This window comes from Podarcis bocagei, assembly GCF_964188305.1.
Source record: "Podarcis bocagei genome assembly, chromosome: 6".
In the NCBI taxonomy this organism is placed as follows: domain Eukaryota; kingdom Metazoa; phylum Chordata; class Lepidosauria; order Squamata; family Lacertidae; genus Podarcis; species Podarcis bocagei.
The window spans coordinates 54445000-54461869 of record NC_138130.1 but is presented as its reverse complement, the minus strand read 5'-3'; the positions used below and the strand labels follow the sequence as shown (position 1 = coordinate 54461869).

Genomic DNA, 16870 nt, shown 5'->3' with positions numbered 1-16870 from the left:
GTTTTGAATGGACAAGCATTAAACCATAGATTTATAACAAAACAAAAACTAGGCATTTTGTTCACTAAAATCTTTAGTTTTAGATAATCAGAATGTATCAAGATACAAATGGGATACAGATTTGTTATTAACACTTTATTAAATTTTATCAAGAAAATTTACACATTAATAAAGAAGAATTACAATTGCATGGAAAACACTCTAAACTTGTGGCAAACAGAGGTGCCATTTTTAGCAGTTGTGCCTTTTATAGCATTTTTAATCTGTAGTCATTGGAAGGTGCTCATATTTACCTCCATATCAGGTAAGGTTTACCTGTTGATTTCTGCAAATCATATTCTGGCAAAAAGCACAACAGTCTAGGCCATTTTTTCGGGTCACTTGCAACCCTAATAATATAGCCTCATACCACAACATTAACCGTCCCTCCCCACAATGAGGTGTTCCTCTATAGAGGAATTGTAGGTACAATATTCCTTTTTAAAAATAAAGGAAATCGTTGGTTTAAAATAATACAAAAGTTATATAATAACCAGAAATTACAGGCACATTCAATGGAAATAATTAATACTGAAGAGAAAACACATTATTTGAGAAGAGCAGCTGTGTAAATTAATAATGGGAATCAGCATCGTATATTTGGAGGAAAAAAACTACTGATCTGTAATAGGTATTTTTTCTGCAATTTGCATTCTATGGATTTTCACAGCAAGTTTCTCATTTGAATGGATGTGAACTATGTAATTTATCTAGCTGATTTAACACAATAATGTCTAGGTTCTAAACTTAAAATACATTGCATTTTGAGAGACACAACTTTAGAACTAGGATGCAGAATGGTTTCTTTGGAGGAATGAAAAGAAAGTACCAAAACTAAACATATGTCACACATATGCAGATAGAATTAACAGAGGGGAGTACCAATACTAAAGAAGTTAGCAGGGGGAAATACAGTTTCAAGAAGCAACAATTAAATGTAGAGAGACATGTCTTTATGGTAAAGAGCTTTCAAAAACAAAAGCAAGGAAACGGTAGTGTTTCAAGAATGGAAAAGAAATGCTCTGTCGAGCCATTGGCTTCCAGAATACTTATACGTAGGCTCATTTGCTCTAGGGTTCCACCTATTGATGCATTTTATCCAGAATCATCATAGCATTAGCAGTGTATCTTTGTGCCGTCCCTCCCCCCAACCCGGCTGCCTTCTTTGAAGTTGCACAGTCACTCGCAGCTATTTCTAACTGCTACACCAAAGTAAACACCTTCCCCAAGTCATCAGTATGAAGAAGAGAAGAAGAAGAAGAGTTTGGATTTGATACCCCGCCTTTCACTCCCCTTCAGGAGTCTCAAAGCGGCTAACAATCTCCTTTCCCTTCCTCCCCCACAACAAACACTCTGTGAGGTGAGTGGGGCTGAGAGACTTCAGAGAAGTGTGACTGGCCCAAGGTCACCCAGCAGCTGCATGTGGAGGAGCGGAGACGCGAACCCGGTTACCCAGATTACGTGACTACTGCTCTTAACCACTACACCACACTGGCTCTCAAAATGAAGTGGCTAAAAGCCAGCCAGTTTGGGGTGCCTTGTTGCAGCACACAAGGAAATAATGTGGCTAGCATTGCATTAAACTGACTTGTCATCTTCCATCCCATAAGGACAAGTAACTTGTTTACAGTAGGTTGGAAGGAAATACCTAACCCCATGTGAAATCAAAACAACATTTCTGGTCTGTAGTTAAATTTTCCTGTTGGTGTTAAGAATATGTTTGTGGAAGGAGGCTTAATATACTTCTTCTTTTACTTTTTTGCCCAAATTCCTTGTGGAATTCCTTGCTTATGGTGGAAGTAGATCATAGCATATATCTCCTTCAGCAGCTTGATTCCCAAGCTGGAAGCAGCACCTGCCAGTACAGAATAGTCTTCCAAAATGCACTGGATTTCTAAATGCTGCAGATGCACTTTTCTCATTATGATAAGAGGGTTGAACAGAGGCCGTCCGGATTTACATATAAGCTAAACAAGCTATAGCTTAAGGCCCTACTCTCTTGGGGGCCCCAAAAAAATTTAAAGGGGAGAAAACTGGATGTACATTTCCAAAATATAAGATAAAAAACAAATAAAATAAAACCTACATACAGCAACAGTGTTTTGTGTTGTGTAGGCTCCTATGATGTTTGTTATGTGCGAATGGCTTTAGATAGCTATTAGGTCCATAAATTACCATATAGCATATATTCAACACAAAAACAGTGACAATTTGTTGTTTACAAAGGACAGCTGGAAATATAAAAGGCCCCATTACCTTCAGTAGCTTGGGGCCTTATCAAACCTAAATTCAGCCCTGAAGAGGCAGGGGGTGTACTTTTCTTCTTAAAAGGGGTAAATAAAGGCCACAAACTGCTTACTTTCACAGTTTTGGAAAATTCAGTATGATGCCTGTAAGATTAGCTGCCCATTTGCTAGGAAGGGTTCACTTCAGGAATGTGACTGGTGGGCTGTTCTACAGCATGCTGGTTTTCCAAGACGAAGCTTGATTTATAACTTTCCATCACCTTGGCTTTCAAGCTGGCCTTGTCCTTCTTCCGCCAAATGTCTGTGGCAATGTACACATTGTACGGGTCATTTGAATGCTCAAGCTTTTTGGAGCGGATGTAGCTCATCATTATTCCAAATGTGAAGAAGCCAAAGAAGCCAAGCAATAGGAGTATGTAGATGACTTCCAGGTGGTCATTTGTTGCAACGACTGCTGCAGCTGTCGGGTGGCTGGGTTTGCTTTCATAGTCTTCTAGCAGTTTTGAAAGGAGGTAGTTTAATGCTGTGTTGTTGGACACCAGTGCCATTGTCCTGCGAAGAACTCCTTCCTTAAATTCTGATTTCTAGAAGAAGAAGAAAATTGGGAGGGGAAACATGTTAAAAACAAAATATGGAAATAATTATATATAAATAGTATATAAACGGACCTTATTATTGGTAAAAAAGAGATGTCATTATACTGTATTTTGAATGAGAGATCAGGGGCCGGTTCTCAGAGGCTTTTTCGTAATGAAATCCCATGAACCAAAGACCAGATGAAATACTTACCTTTACCGAATGAAATGCCACTTGCACTAAAATGCACCAAAATGCACTCCTTGTATAATGATGGCTAAAGCTATTGCTTCCAATATTCCCTTTTTAGTGGCAGAAAAATAAAGCCCTCAACATATACGACTTTTCTCTCTCTCAGTATGTATTCTGCTCAACATAACAGATCCACTGATCCTCTCCAACCAGCCTAAAATTCTGCCTCTTCTACTTTGTGACAACTGGGGAAACCCAGCCAGATGGGCGGGGTATAAATAGTAAATTAATAATAACTTGAAGCTTTCCACTGATTCTACATGCTGAAGGTACATCTGAATTCTAACAACCCAGATCAGATGAGCTATTCTCTCAAGATCTCCACACAGCAAATGTGGGGAATTATCCCAGAGATTGTAATTGCAATATGCATATAAGACTTTTTAAAAAAATATTTTATTATGGTAGTCTTGCAGAAGACTTCTTTAATATAGTTTTGGTACTGCGTTGCTGCTGCAGTTTTTTTCAATATTAAATTAAAATTAAAAGCCACATTGACATGGATATTGTTCCAAAACACAAGCATCCATTTTGCCTACTATGAAACATGACAGCTAAGTCTTGTGCACTTCCAGTAATTTTTTTTAAGGCACACATGCACAGATACGGAGTTACTAATGCATGCCCAGAGTGGGAAAAAGAACTTTGTGCGGGGCAGGAGAGGTGTGACTTAGGGGAGGAGCTAAACAACACAGCTTAAATGCATTCCACTGAGCTCTGCCCACTGGTGTGGATGGCAAGCGATGGAATAGCAATGGACATCCATGGCTTGGAGGGGACGACCCTTAATCTGAGGAAATTAATGTGTCAGTCGCACACAGACAAAAACTGGATCTGTATGACCAATTTGCAATATAGAGCTCCTGTCTGGAAACACCCAAGGTCTCCCTCCTGACTGGCATTAACTTGTCCCCATCCCTCCTTTTGTATTTTCTTCCTCTACCTCTGTCATTTCTGCTTGCCCACCTTTCCTGATGCAGTTTCTTGATGTCACAATAACCTCTTTGGTAGCAGAGGCCCTTCTGAATGTCACTGGCTTAGGTGCTCTGATGTCACAAGGAGCTAGCTAACTCTGGCCCAGGGAGTCGAGCACTTATACAGTCACTGGAACCTTAGAATTTCAATTCTGAGTCCATGAGCATTTAGTCAAGCCTCGTAATCTATGGCACTATGCCATGTATTGTGTGGTCTCAAGCCTTTGACAATCTCTGTGTGTGCACAGAAGAAAGAGGATGGGATTTGGGTGCTGTTGTTAATAATGAGAGGTAGGACATATAAGGCACTGCCTGCTCCACAAATCAATAGATTAAACTGCCAAGGAACACAACAGAGAGACCCCCTACAGGACAGATAACCTTCATTAAATTGTGGTTGCAGTACACTTTCTTTCCTCTTCAGAGGGGCATTGCCATTTTTTACTATGGATATTGTCAAAGTTTGGTGCTTAACTGGTTAAGGAAGCTGGAGATCATTATGGCCTTGGTCTTATCTTGAGAGCAACTCTTCTTAGCTCTCTGCTCATGTTTTTGGCACGTAGCTGGACTCTTGAGTTTCACCTGTAGGTCAGGAGATCAACACCGGACAAGAAGTCACAGGGTGATCTATGATAAAACCTTCCGGCCCCCTCCATGGGGTGGGGATCAGCTGAGTAACAGTTTTGTGCCTGTGTGTCTTGCATCTTGCTCCAAAGCCCTAACCCTAGTTGATGTTTTATTTTAGTTTGTGTGTAATCAGCCCAAACAAAGTTTTGTATGTTTTCTATTTTTGGTGTGGGTTTTCTTGGGAGAGGGTCCAGCTTCTGGCCCCCTTATCTTGACAGATACTAGAAGAAAATATTCCACACGGGGCTATGCTTTTATCTCTTCTTAAACAAGGCAAGCACTGTGGCTGCAGTTTTAAGACAAAAATTGGCACAGAGGGAGGGCCTTCTCAACCACCTTGCTGTTTTCCTGCTGAAAACTGGCCCATTTCCCCTTATCGGGGGGTGGGGGTGGGGTGTGCATTTTGGGGTAATCTTTGGCAGAAATTTCCAGGGCAAAGGGTTAAGAAGCTCATCTCCCTTCATGCTACTCTTCTGATTCAAACTGCAGCCTACATGGCTGCATATTTGAAACTGTAAAATGGCAATAATGGAACTGCATATAACAGAATGTTCCATATAGTGACCTTTACACTGGGAAATCTCCGTCACGTGGAAAGAGTGCTGATTCAAGTTATTGTAGCTTGAAGAATGAAATCTCACCCTATTGCAATTGTGAAATCCCTTTAACAATGTCTCTTTATCACATGAGCATTAAGAAATAAGTCATTTTTTTAAGAGAAATTGTTCTGACAGGTTGGTTTTTGGAGGGGAGGCATGTCTGGGTGGATCCAGCACAAGATTTGTGTGCAGAAAGTCTCAGGTTCAATTACTGGCATCTGCAGGTATGAACGAAAAAGACTTGCCTAAAACTTTGGAGAGCTGCTGCTGGTTGGTGCCAGTACTGAGCTAGGTGGCCCAGTGGTGTGACTTATTTCTATTTATTTCTAATAAAACCTCTAAGGAGGGATGGCCCAAGCTGTTTTGATGTCTGAGGCAAAATCCAAGATGGCGCCTCCAGATTCTGACAGGACGGCCAATTGAACTTTACTTCAACACTAGCAAAGGGGCAGTATCCTTCACCATAGGCTAGGTTTTGAAATGCACAGCAGTCTAGCTTGGGGGACTCAGGAAGAACCATGGAGACTGGTGCCCGTTGGCACTGGTAAGGTAGAAGACAGGGAGCCCAACAGTAGAAGATGAAGCCAGAGCCCACCACAGGCATGGCCACCCTCTGACTGCTTGTGAGTAAGAAGCTAGGAAAAGAGGGCTGGTTGTGGGTTGGGGTTGTTGCGGCAGTGCCAGATTTCCTCTAAAGGACCAGCCTCTTCAGAGGGGGGAATGGTCTGGCAACTGCTGCCTGAGGCAGCTGTCGCACTCTGCCTAATGGTAGGGCCGGCCCTGACTCTAAGCTGTTTATTAAAAATGGCTTGGTATAAACCAATTTCCCATGTTGCTCTGATTTAGGTTAACAGGGATATAATACAAGTTGCGCCAGAAGCAGTTTAGTCATGCTGGCCACATGACCCGGAAAGCTGTCTGTGGACAAATGCCAGCTCCCTCGGCCTGAAAGCGAGATGAGCGCCGCAACCTCATAGTTGCCTTTGACTGGACTTAGCTGTCCAAGTTATGCGATGAATCTTTTTCAACTAATGAGTCCAATCACTCATTTATACAATGTTGGGGTATCAAACAACTGACAGTGGCATGCTTTAGTATAGTTTCAGAATTATTATTTTTTAAGAAAACTACATGGTCGCCAACAAAACATGTCCTAAATTGTGAAAGCAGGTACTGTTTGTAATTCAGTGTGGCTTTATTGTGGGGAAAGCTATGAGCTAGCTGACAGCAGGTCTTAATGTGCTTATAGTTATGGAAACACAGAGTAACTCTGTCACATACAATTTCCTGATTTAAATGTTAAGGGATGGACATGGAATGTGTTTCCATATCTCTATTGTGAAGGGGAAAGAGGAAATCAGCACTGAGTTTGGAATATATTCATCACTTGGAAAGTTAGATGGCATCTGAACTCACTCCAAGCAGAAAACACACACAAATTGATTCCAGTAAGTAGGTGCTGTATGTCTAGGCACTCTTGTTAGCAGCATTCCCAGATTATAGAGGGTGGGGCTTATTCCAGATGTATGGCTGCAGGCTAAGGACATTCTCAATACACTGAAATAGTCTTGGCCAGTGATAGCCAGTTCACGGGAGGAGAAATGTATTTGGCACATTTTAAAGAGAACTGATCTAATTAGCCAATTGGAGCCTTGCCCCATAGACCTCTAAGTCGCAATTTCATCCCTTTTATGGGGAATTGCTAAGTGTTCTGTATAGCCTGAAGGTATAGCTGATATCAAAAAGAAAATGGATCTTTAGTATTATAGCTTCAACTCTATGAAATCAGCTTCCAGTTGAACTCAGACAAGGAACTAGCATTTTTGCTTTTAGGAAACAATTGAAAACTTATCTTGTTAAGAATATGGTCATGCCTTGGTTTTTTGAACAGCCTAGTTCTCGAACGTTTTGGCTCCCGAAAGAACGATCAAAACCCAGAAGCTTCTGCAGCTTCCGATTGGCTGCAGGAGCTTCCTGCAGCCAATCAGTAGCTGCGCTTTGGTTTTCAAACACTTTGGAAGTGGAATGGACACTGCGGGGGGCGGCACTTACCACGGGGCCTGGCCTGTAGTGCGCCCAAGCCACGCGTCTCTCCTGGGAGTGATACAGTGGCTCGGGATCCCGCGCTGCCCAAAATGGCAGTGTGGGGCTTACATCCACCAGGTAGACTCCATGGGTAGCTCGCCGCGCCACCCCCGTGTGCGTATTGCCCCGCCCCTGTCGCTCTGGGTGCTGGAGCAGCTAGCTATGCCACTGTTGGGAGGGGGGTTGAAGGTTTCTGGCAGCAGTTCTTTTGAAACGGCCATGCTGTTACACATTCTAATTTGTCAGCTTCCATTCCCAACTTCTGCTATTCTAAATATAAGGCACCCCACATTCCTTGGGATGTGTGTTTGTCATGTTAGGGTTGGACTGGGTGCATAGTGTTGAAAATGGGTTTTTGTTTTTACTGAGTTCAACAAAATTGCAGGTGCCATATGCTCACCTGAGTACCTTTGTGTTCAAGCCCATACTCTTGGGCCCATACTCACGCCATACTCTTGGTATCATCAGTGTGTGAATTTTTAACATAAAATTGATCATAACTCTTCATAAATACTGCTTGTTACTTGCTACTTTGTTTAAGCCACATGTAAATTGTGAATGTTCTTAACTGTGTGTACCTGCTCTTTACAGGGCACAGAGAAAATGTTACAGACTTCTGTAACAAGAAGACCATAGAGCAGGCTTCCTCAACCTTGGCCCTCCAGATGTTTTTGGCCTACAACTCCCATGATCCCTAGCTAGCAGGACTAGTGGTCAGGAATGATGGGAATTGTAGTCTCAAAACATCTGGAGGGCCGAGGTTGAGGAAACCTGTCATAGAGAGTGAATGGGATTTGCCCAGTCCCAAGGGAGCCCATGGAACTGCTAGCTACATCAACTTAATTTCCACCAGCATCTCATTAAAAATATGTGCTACTACCACATCTAACAGTATCCATTGCATGCTGCCATTGTAACCACTCCCTTGTAAAGCTTGATAATTGTAACATTATGAACTCCGTTGTTATTTTATCTGCTTTGTGAAGATGGTCCAGTTTCCTGGAAATTAACTACATTGAACTTTTAGGGGGTGCTGAACAGCTTCCCAACAACCTGAGGGCACAAACAAACTCCCTTGTTTCTCCAGCTCCCTAACCTCCCCCCCCCCCAATTTTCAGTATACAAGTTATGGGGGCCTTTGGATCTGTGTCCCAAGTAACACAATGATAAGACAGAAGTGCCACACCTATTTCTAAAGCTGGATTTTTGGAGGGGGCAGGGAGAGAAAAGAAAAAGTCAAACTTTAATATTTTCATACCAACCAATTCCATTTTTTAAACTCACACTTGTTTCCAAATGGGTATATAGGAATTTTGAGAGGGGAGTTATTATAGTGATTTAAAATGTTTGCCTGTTATCATTCTCGTTCCCAGACAGAGCACCCCAGCTACCACAAAACAAAACAAAACAAAACAAAAATTCCTGGCAATGTTACCTTTATGTCTACAGGTACACTGAGCTGAAATTCAGTACTCAAATTATAAAGTGTCAAGCAGTCTATGGAAATGATATGTAAAGGTAAATATAAATGTATTTATTTATTTGTAATCCACTTCTTGTTTCAAGCAGTAAGGTTCTTTGAAACAAGGGTTCTTCCCACTCTTCCCGCTTCACATGGGAATTTTGTTTCACAATATAAAACTGCCTGAGGGAAAAAAGGACACAGCAGAGCAGGTGCCACCTTTTGCCCAAGATGCAGAAGCACAGAAAGGAAAGATGTATGTGTCTGAACAAGAAGATGATTTTAAGCAAGGGCGGCAGCCCATCTGGAGGAACAAAAAGGCTGACAAGCAAACAGGAAACATGCAAACTCACCAAGCTGTGCGAAGGAGGGAGCCTGCTACCTGGATGCTGGGAATCAGGCTCTCTCTCTGAGCATGGCTGGGAAGAAGCCTGAGGTCTGGGTGCTGGGAATCCACACCATCACACCGTGTTTGCTGGGAGGGACCTGTCGTCTGGGTATGAGTGGCCAAACTCATACTCTGAGTGCACAGGGGAGGAGCTTATAAACAGGTGGTAATGCAGTTCCATGAAGAGGAAGGTGACACAGAGACACAGATTTCCAGGTGGAGAAAGGATTCCAGGCAAACAAAACAAGAAAGGAAGTGTGCCATGTGCTAGGGTGAGTCTGCTGCACATGCAACACTAAGCAATTCTGTACAAAGAACTCTTCAATGAAATTACACAAAGGTCAGGCCAGATTAAAACAGCTCACCTTTTCCTTTGCCCACACCACAAGCACTGTTGTACTTGCAAAGTGAAGCTGCTTTCTTTCACTGCAGGGAGTAATGGGAACAAATGTAAATGGGCAAATGTGCCAGAGCTGAAGCCAGTGAAGTTGGGACATGTCCTTATCACTCAGCCTGCAGTTGTCCATCTGTAAAATGGCAACATTAAGGATCTAAAATGGAGAAAGAAACAAGGATTGCAAAGACCTTTGAGTGCTTGAAATTTTGGTGCAATACCATGGGAAAGCTCTTTGCCTCCAGCATACTGTTCTACCTAGTACACACACACCTTGGACCAAGATAAGCCTTTTCTTTATCCCTTTATAAAGCCATGCCTCCATCTTTGTCCCTCCTTTCTCAGCTCCCCTTTCTATTTTAATAGCTTTTGTATTCATCTTCTAAGGCCTTGGCCCTCCAAGTGCTACTGAACTGCATTGCCCACCTGCACATGGCAGCATGGCCTGAAGTGAAGGCTGATGGGAGCTGCAGTCCAACAACATCCAAAAGGGGATCGATCCTGTGACCCTGGCATTATCAGCACCACAGTCTAACCAACTGAGCTATTCAGGCTCCAGAGGGCCAAAGGTTTCCTGCCCCTGTTCTAGCTGGAAAACTACAAGCCTTTTTTTAAAAAACAAGCAACTGTGTGTGTGATGTGTGTCTGTATGGATTTTGAGCAGAGAATAAAGTAAACATAAAAGGGTTAACAAATATACGGACCTCCAGCAGGGAGAACAGCTTCAGAGATGATTTGGGGTTCATCCACATTGACTCACCGGTTCCACATTGTACTTCATCAATTTATCCACTGGAATTGGGAAAAGACTGTATGGGAAAAATTAAGCAATCCCCTCTCAACTGCTGTTCATCAGCTGAAGATTGTCCTCTCCCAAGCTGCTTTTCTCGTATTCTTGGGGCGTTGTTATAAGCACCCGCAATGAACTTGCACACTGACTCTTAAACCTTTCTCCTTTCCTGTAATCACATTTGCCTTCTTACAAGGAACAAGGAAAGAGATTGTGTCTATTTAGGGTGAATGCTCCTCAGGAACCCAACAAGAGTGGGGAAATAAATAGGGATAAGGTTTGCAGCAGAAAATGAGAAACAATGAGGGATAATGGTTAAAGAACCCCCTTTTCTAGAAGCTGATTCACATTCCTGAACTGCTTTTTACCAAAAAAATATGAATGGAAGTCAAGAACTCTGTAGATAAAGGACTAGGATCAGGACTGAATGTAATTGGATTAATCAAGATTTCGGAAGCAGGAAGAAATAAGAACTTTGCACACCAAAACCCAACACACGGGAAGTGACACAAATTGAATAATTGGCTTTATAACTGATATATATTTGGATATGAATGGCAATTTGATACTGATAATGTGGCTGTTATTGGATTTTAGTAGTTGGAAATGAATAAAAAATATTAAACAAACAACAACAACTGTTTTTTACCACAAGAACTAGCTGTTGGCTTTTAAATATATGTATTTGCATGTAACAGAAAGGTTGCCCTCAAATTAGTCTAAGCACAGCAAATAAAGTGGCTCCTTTTTTATCATGTTAAATCCAGTTCAGCAAAAAGCAAACTAGCCCTTTTATAGAAACAACTTCCTGTTAAAAAACATGTGCTCATATTCAGTGACTTTTATTAAAGAGAAAACAGTTTCCAGAAACTGCATCTACATTTAAGCAGGTGAATGCAGGTAGAACTACTCACTTCCTTTCATTACAAGGAAAAATAAATGTTTGCCACCCGTGACTGGGCTGCGTCCACTTACTTGGGATGAGTAAAGGGATTATTTTGACTGGAGATCTGTAGTGTAGGAAAACGGCAGGCTGGTGATTCATGACACAGGAAATGCACTGGTGCAGTTTTCATGAGCACTGAAATCACACAAAGTATAAATATATCTGTATTAGTTCACTGTTGAGTGATTAAACACTCTGTGGCTTAGGGCATATGTGAGGTGGGGGACACACACAGAGAGAACCAGTTCTTCCAAATTGGGCATGCAAAGGCAAAGTTTTGTATCTGCCTCAAGCGTATGCATTAAATTCAGGTGTTTGTTGGTGCATGTGACTAGATAACCACATGCGACTGGCCAGCTCACTGTTATTGGGAACGGGAGGCGGAGCCTAATTTGCAGCCTGACATTAAAATATCCCATGATGATTAATGTGTTTATGGCTAAAAAAAGCTTTTCACACAAGTTAAATGAGTATGACTTCCAAATAAAACCACTCTCCCTCAGATAATTTGTGAATTGAATTGTGTAAATGGTGTTTCCCTGACAAGCTACACATTTCCTATGTGTGCTGTCCCTGAGTCCCAGAGCAGTTGCCCAAATTAGGCATGGTTGTGGCAGAAAAGTACTATGAGTCTGATAAAACTCACACAACAGAACAAGCTGGAAGACTGGTGGTGATGGTAAGGAACTGGACAGTTACTGGTGAAGCAATCTCACCAATAAATAAATGAAAATAAAGTAAGATTCACTAGTCTTCTTCATTTGCTCTACATTTTTCTGCCTCATCTGTTTATTTATTTTATAGTTCTACTGTACTTTTCCAGGGGGATGGGCTGTAATGTAATGTAATGGTGCATTACAATGTAACCAAAGTAGCATAAATACATTTTAAAACAATTATCATAAGAGCAATTTATATAAAGCACACATAAAATACGTTGAATTTAAGATTAAAAATCTCAAAGTTGAGATCAGCAAAGGCAGAGCAAACAGCAATCGCTGTGAATGTAAATTGTTTTAAACTGTTTCTAATATTGTATTTTAATTTGTGTAACCTGCCCTCTGACCTTGGGGTGAAGGGGGTGAATAAGAATGACAACAATTACAACACTGTTAAGAGCAGACTTGCTGAGGGTCTGAGAGCAATAATGGAGAAGAAATCTTACTTGGTAAAGAATTAATAGTCTTCCTTTATGAATTGAAGTGCATGAACTGGTTAGGAACCACAGCAGCTCGTTCCTCTTCTACAGCAACTTGGTTCACCTATGGTGACAAATCTTCTCTGACGAAATATCTCTGTAGGATGGACCAGAATTCTCAGTTTTGAGTTGCCTGCCCTGGAAGAAGAGTGACTATGTTGGCAACTGAAACCTAGATGTGGGCAAATCTGTCCATTTTAAGTTCTCTCAGTATTTTTCCAGTTTTCAGTTCAGTTCTCCACATTTCCACATCTGTTTGTGTGTTGCTGTTGTTTTAAAAAGTCCTCATGAAAATTCATCAGCTGATGATGATTTTCTCCTGATATATGTATGCTTGTGTGCAGTGTTGCCTAATGTGCACATTTTTGCAAAGCAATGTTTCTGAATGTAATGCATTCAGTGCAATGTTATTTTCACCAATATACAGTTATACCTTGGAAGCCGAACAGAATCCGTTCCGGAAGTCTGTTTGACTTCCAAAACGTTCAGCAACCAAGGCACGCAATCGGAAGCTGCAGAAGCTGTGCTGGACGTTTGGCTTCCAAAGAATGTTCGCAAACTGGAACACTCACTTCAGGGTTTGTGGCACTCGGGAGCCAAAACGTACGAGTGCCAAGGCATTCAGCTTCCAAGGTACGACTGTATGCATTTTTATGCAGACTTTATCCCGGTACATGCATTTTTGTACACATTACTTGGCTGGATAATGGCATTGCAAAATTCAGAGAAGGGCAAATTTGGATGCTTTGCTGTGTTTTGGTTCACAGATGGCTTCAGAAAGTGCAGATTAGGTAGGTCTACCTGTAAACATGAACTGAACTGAGTTTTCTCAAAATCCTTACAGAAACCACAGACACACATTTCTCTCTGAACACAGAGACATCGAGAGGAAAATTTGTAGACTATTGGACTAAGAGTGCATACTCTTCTCGGAAAAACTAGAAAACTGTTTACATAGGGCTTCTCTGGGTGCATCGTTTATGTGACAATGACAGTCTCATAACAATTGGCCAAGAAGTAGTGGAACCAGGTGAGCACTGTAAATGGCTTCCCGGATTTACTCATGCTGAGTTAGTAGAACTTGAGTCATTTGACCTGGGCTTCAGCTGTTCCAGGAAGAAAATTTAAAACCATATGAGACAGCATATGCACTATACCCATAAAGCACATTCAAAGTGTATTTCTTCACCTCAAAGGATTCTGGGAAATGTAGTTTGTTAAGGGTTGCTATGAATTGTAAACCTGTGAGGAGTAAACTACAGGCCCAGAATTCTTTAGGGGGAAGAATGTGCTTTAAAGGTATAATGTGTAAGCAGCCTGAATATTCAGATTTATTATTTTTTTAGGGCTCTTCCAGATGTTGGTGTGTGGGTTTTGTTTGTTTTTCGGTTCAAGTTATCCTGGTTAGGTGTGTTTGACTGTCAAGCCACATGCTACAGTGTTGTGTAATGGCTAAGAGAATGAGCTGTTTAATTCCCAGGTTCAAATCTCACCTTAGTCCTAAGTGTATATATGAATGGTGTGATATTTTTCCATACATTGAGGCTGCAGCAAAGCTACCTATATTTTAAAATGTGACATACTTAGTGATTGATGCAAAAACCAGTGAAGGCCTTTTGTGGTAATGTGGTTAGTGAGGAAAACAAGCTTATTCTCAATCTTTTCAGAAGACAACAACGCCAACCATTCAACATCTTGTTCCATGTCTATTGAATTTGCATATCTGAAAATCAGCACGGAGAATTCGCTTGAGCAGATGCATGAATAGACAGAGCCTAACAGTCCTATTGGGGACGCGGGTGGCACTGTGGTCTAAACCACTGAGCCTCTTGGGCTTGCTGATCGGAAGTTTGGCAGTTTGAATCCCTGCGACAGGGGGAGCTCCTGTTGCTCAGTCCCTGCTCCTGCCAACCTAGCAGTTCGAAAGCACTTCAAAGTGCAAGTAGATAAATAGGTACCGCTCTGGCGGGAAGGCGAACAGCATTTCCATGCGCTGCTCTGGTTTTGCCAGAAGTGGCGTAGTCATGCTGGCCACATGACCTGGCAAAACTGTCTGCAGAAAAACGTCGGCTCCCTCGGCCAGTAAAGCGAGTTGAGCACTGCAACCCCAGAGTCTGGATTGTAAAAAGAAGTGTTCTGTGCTGTAAGAGGAACCGTGAATGTCCTACCATTCCACAGCTGGTGCAAGTCTATGTCTGCATATACAGTAGTATATACAATATCATATATGTCAGAGCTGCCCTAGGTCCCAGCTCACAAAGGACCAACGCCACTTCGTTGTTATATACAAAAGTCTTTATTGAAGTTCAGTTTGTCTTTCACATCAGCAGCGTGCAGCTCTACGTCTGAAACTCTAGAGCGCCGAAGCTCCGTCTGAATCTCCTCCCCCCATACACCAGTTTAAGACTCTAGCCCTGCTACACCTTTTCCGCTGCTCTTTCCGCCTCTGGCTCCGCCTGTCAGCTGGGGTCTCGCCCTTCCTAGACTCTTCTGACGCTGAATCCCCTGATTCTTCTCCTTGCCTCCGGCGGGCTTTAGGACCTGGTTCCCAATCTGGGTTTTCTGCTGTCCCGCGCGCCTGTACATTTGAACTTGGCGCGCGCGCCCAGCCGGCAGCCTTCCTCCTGACCGTTACCCTGCTCCTGTCACTGCTTCCCCCTTCGGGGGGGCTAGCTGGACCCGACCTCCCTTCCGTTCCCTCACTCTCCGATGGAGGTGTGGTCAGCCCTGACTCATCTTCTCTCCCTGCTGGAGGAGACGCTGGCCCTGCCCCATGGGACTCTTCCCCCCCACTACGCTCTGGTGGGAAAGCTAGTCCTGATTTCCAGCTGCTGCTTTGGGAGTCCCCGCTGGCCCCTTGTTTCTGGTGTGTCCCCCCTGGCACCCCCCTTGCCCTGACCATGGGCGCCTCCTTCTGGGAATCTTCTGATTCGCTGGAGAAGCTCATGGAATCTCTCGGGTCACTGTCGTATTCCCCTACGCTGCCCTCAGATTCTTCCCCTTCGCTTTCCATTTCCTCTCTCCCCTGTACCTCTGCTCCTGAGCCCATGACAATATACAAATACCTTTATCTAGCTACCAAAATAAGGAGTAATCCAAATCACTGCCAAAACAATGGATTATTTCAGAGTCAGCACAACAAAGCCACACCTGATACATTTACCAGAAAGGCTTAAAATTAGAAACCACACCCTAAAAATACCATTCCTTGAACTAGCACAAATATTTGCACAATGTAAAATCTTCAAATTCAAATTATCTAAACCTCAAATGGACAGAGTCCGAGTATGTGGTTTCAACCAACATCAATGGGACAATCAATTGGAACTATCCAACACTTTGTTTGTCACCTCCATCCTATGCATTTCAGTACGGTGTGGCACATGTTGGTGAAATTGTCACATATACAACACACATGTGACACTTAAGGTCAGTCTAGGTGTGATGTAGGAAATCTGTAATCGGTTCTCCCAATGTCTTCTTTTTTTTAAGATTTAAAAGCAGCTGAGGGCAGGGGCTACATTTGACAGACTACTTGAAAATGGGAAAGGGATTAACATTTTCTCTCCATGCCATTACCTCAGCTTCAGTGATGCTGCCTCTGAAGCTACAGTACTGTAGTCTATTTCCCATGGAAGCCTAAAAAGGACAGGTATCTATATTGCACCAATCTTTAGTCCCATCCATTGGAAGCAATTTATTAGGGAAACTGCATGAAGGGAAAGTGTTAAAGACCTCCCCTAGCACTGCAACCCTGGTCCAGTTTGGACCACCCAACAGCTACTTTTAAGTCTTGGAAAAAGACCCTGGGAGGCCCAGTCACATATTTCCCGCATCATGTCTAGTTTGACCTTAGCACATGTAGAAACTGGAAAGTTTGATGTCATGGCTCATTCATCCACAATGAACTAATAAGAATGGAAACTACAATCTATCTAACTTCATCTGTAATTATGTCTGCAGTTCCAACCTGGTATTTCACATTGGGAATAGATCCAGCACTGGCAACATACAATGCACGATCTGATATCTTGAAGAACAATGAACAAAAGCAGTGACTGCATTTATGCCAGAATAAACAGGTCATTTGTGTCACTTGGAAATTGTTGTATATCTTAAAATTGTAATGCCTCAAAAATCTTTCCTACGTTTAGCAAAATGGCCGCGTCATCTAAAATGGGGTGGAGTGGGTGATGCTAGACTTTGGCCTACCTCAGCATGTCAATTCTAGGAGCTGGTAAACTATGGCTAATGGTTCAAAAACTCAATTTTTTTTACTTTGACCAGCGGTGCT

At 42.4% G+C, this 16870-nt stretch overlaps 3 protein-coding genes across 5 annotated transcripts in view; 2 read left to right on the top strand and 1 right to left on the bottom strand.

The window, feature by feature from the left end:
- Positions 1–16870, top strand: part of KCNE2 (potassium voltage-gated channel subfamily E regulatory subunit 2) — a 232155-nt gene that overhangs the window by 57122 nt on the left and 158163 nt on the right. The window lies entirely within an intron of this gene.
- The window catches only part of CLIC6 (chloride intracellular channel 6), a 137423-nt gene that overhangs the window by 37804 nt on the left and 82749 nt on the right, over positions 1–16870 (top strand). The window lies entirely within an intron of this gene.
- On the bottom strand, positions 2399–13025 carry KCNE1 (potassium voltage-gated channel subfamily E regulatory subunit 1). The gene is made up of 4 exons (XM_081198833.1): positions 12544–13025; positions 11408–11513; positions 9614–9674; positions 2399–2869 (listed from the first exon to the last, which is right to left on the bottom strand). Coding segments are annotated over exons 1-4 (585 nt in total). The 5' UTR covers positions 12545–13025; the 3' UTR covers positions 2399–2452.